The sequence below is a fragment of the Montipora capricornis genome, chromosome 2, assembly GCF_036669925.1.
Source record: "Montipora capricornis isolate CH-2021 chromosome 2, ASM3666992v2, whole genome shotgun sequence".
Classification (NCBI taxonomy): domain Eukaryota; kingdom Metazoa; phylum Cnidaria; class Anthozoa; order Scleractinia; family Acroporidae; genus Montipora; species Montipora capricornis.
In genome coordinates this window covers 46,170,950-46,173,449 of record NC_090884.1, presented here as the reverse complement: position 1 = coordinate 46,173,449, position 2,500 = coordinate 46,170,950, and the positions used below count along the sequence as shown (strand labels likewise).

The window sequence follows — 2,500 nt, the reverse complement described above, 5'->3', positions numbered from 1 at the left end:
ACATCATAAAAATCAGAAGTTCTTATTTTCGAAGGAGTACTCGTATTTTTTTTCCTTGTAGAACATCTTCTCTTTATTGCCTGGAAGTTTATTCAGTGTCGGAGCTTGGCATTCTTGTCAGCTGGACTCAAAGGCATGGACCGGTATCCACGCGTTCGACTGTTTTTAGAAGGACTCGGAGTTTGTCTGAGTTATAATCGGTCGTCATATATTCTGGAAAGGAAAGGAAAGGAACTTTACTTAAGCGTCTAGTCGTTCTAGCGCTGGAGCACTAATTGAGGACTGTAAACTGACATTAAGTAATGGTCCGGCTAAGAAGCAGGCAGAAAACAATAGCCCTCGGCAATAGGGTCAATAATTTTGTGGTGCTAATTGGCGCATAGAGCAAAAGCCAAATTTCACCAAGAGACAGATAATAGGGGTAGGGAAAAGACAAGGCCTAAAAATGAGGTTTTTTTAAAATTTGTTCTTAGTTTTTTCGGGTTTTTTTGGTATTAGCCAATGAGATGAGCCAATTTAAATGGAATTAACAATTAACTGTTCGCACCTTTTTAATGAGTTTTGCCGTACTCCTGCCTACCTTTTAGCTGGTCCATTACTTAACAATGAACGCAAATCAAGTCAAATGGTTGGAAGAACTTATTCTGAAAATTCTTAGTTCATTTCTTTTTTTTTTTACAGTGTCCTGCAGTGATGATAAAACGCTAAGAATATGGCAATGTTACGAGCCGGGAAACCAGGAAGGTATGGAGGCACTATGCACTATGCTGGGTTGAGAGTCCGACCATTGGCCCCCTGAAGGGAAGGGGGCTGCTGTTTGGCGCGTTTTAAGCAGAAGACGAAAAATGCAATTATTATTGAACGAGGGCTCGGAATATATTTTCCCATACTGCCCCTACAGGTGGAATAAGCTACGTGATAATTTTTTGCGAGGGTAGAAAACAGGAGATCTCGGAAAAAACACTCACAACAGGGTCTGAGATGAGTGAGGAGGGTAGCGCTCTTCCTTTTTTCCAATCCCAAAAGTTCATTTGCAAAAATACGATTAGTTTACGCTGATGAGGAACTGGTCTGCAGCTTGAAACACGATTTGAAAATAAACAAAACAAAAATAATTGCCAATGATAGAGTAATGTCCGGAAACGCCTTCGTTTTTAGTTACATAAATCAGGCTTGGTGATCAGTTTCGGACCTTTTGCGGGACGCACGACGGGGTTGCTTTGCTCAAAGCAGGCTTGGATTTCAACCGAATTAAATTAATTGTCAACATACTGAACTTACAGGTTGCGGACGAACCTAATTCAGGATTAGCGTTATTCCTGTTGACTCAGTCAACGGAGTTCTAGGTCATACACCTTATTCCACAATGGCCGCCATTTTAGTATTCTTTTGTTTCCTTGCAAATTGACCCTTTTGGCCTCGCTTTCAAACGTAAAATTCAAAGGAATATTTAACCTTGAACGAGGCCAAAAGCGCCAATTTGCAATCAAACAAAAGAATATTAAAATGGCGGCCATTTTGGAATAAGGTGTATCACTATTTTACATGCAACTATTCTTGTTATGCACAACGGTCAGCAGTTCTTGAGTAGAGCGACTTTCGTGTGACCTTGAAAGAAGTGTTCGCTGTTTGTTTCACGGACCAATGTCTGGCCTGATAAAAACAAAGCCTATCCTTATTCCCGCCAAGGAAGCTCCTAATATGGGCAGTAAACAGTTCGATTGTCCAATCACATTACTGTATTTCAAATGACGTCAAAGCGAAAAGCCGATCGCTTTCCAGAAAGTTCCATGGAGAGATGACGTTGTTTACATCCGCGATCACTAAGCCAATGAAAATTCGCGCCCGTTTGTTTTGTTCGATAAGCCAATTACTGTAAATTTTTTCCGTTTTTGTTCATGTTCTGTTTTTTTACGTTTATTTTTCAAGGGTTAGGGTTAATCGCCCTATTAAGATTTTTAGATCATCACAGTCATGACCGTTTAAATACGTAACAAGTAAAAGAAAGGAATGTCAGAACTGATCAGGCTTGATTGGGATTTGAACTCGTGACATCTGCGTTCCCGGTGCAATGATCTACCACGTGAGCTATAAAGCCAAGTTTTAATGATAGTCATTTTGTGAGTTTGTCTCCTCATAGCCACCTCATCTACAAGTTTATCACGAACTCCCAAATTAACCATCTTTGCAGTTATAGTACAGCACCGGTATCGCAGTGTCGTGGGTTCAAATCCTGTTCTAGTTTTCCTTTCTGTTACTGCTCAAGTAACTTGCATGACTACGAGAATCTAAAAATTGGAACATGCTTCTTCCCACAGCTCAAATACTACATTTCTTTCATATATCTAGTGTCTTCAGTTTTTTGTGTCAGGCATTTGTACCGGGAGCAGGGCTGGCGCAGTGGTGAGAGCACTCGCCTCTCACCAATGTTGGCCGGGTTCGATTCCCTTGCTCGACGTCACATGAGGGTCGAGTTTCTTGGTTTTTTACTCTGCTCCGA

At 41.0% G+C, this 2,500-nt stretch overlaps 2 protein-coding genes across 3 annotated transcripts in view; both read left to right on the top strand.

Annotated features, from left to right (window-relative positions):
• Nucleotides 1-2,500, top strand: part of LOC138024113 (dual specificity mitogen-activated protein kinase kinase 7-like) — a 336,186-nt gene that overhangs the window by 68,210 nt on the left and 265,476 nt on the right. The gene's annotated exons all lie outside the window — the stretch shown is intronic.
• LOC138024078 (probable cytosolic iron-sulfur protein assembly protein CIAO1 homolog) overlaps nucleotides 1-2,500 on the top strand; it is a 22,214-nt gene that overhangs the window by 9,690 nt on the left and 10,024 nt on the right. For both annotated transcript variants that reach the window (XR_011126892.1, XM_068871170.1), the window contains exon 9: nucleotides 682-744. Coding sequence is in view for 1 of the 2 variants with exons in the window: in XM_068871170.1 (XP_068727271.1) it covers nucleotides 682-744 (63 nt within the window). In the remaining variant the exon portion in view is untranslated. The remainder of the gene's footprint in view (nucleotides 1-681; nucleotides 745-2,500) is intronic.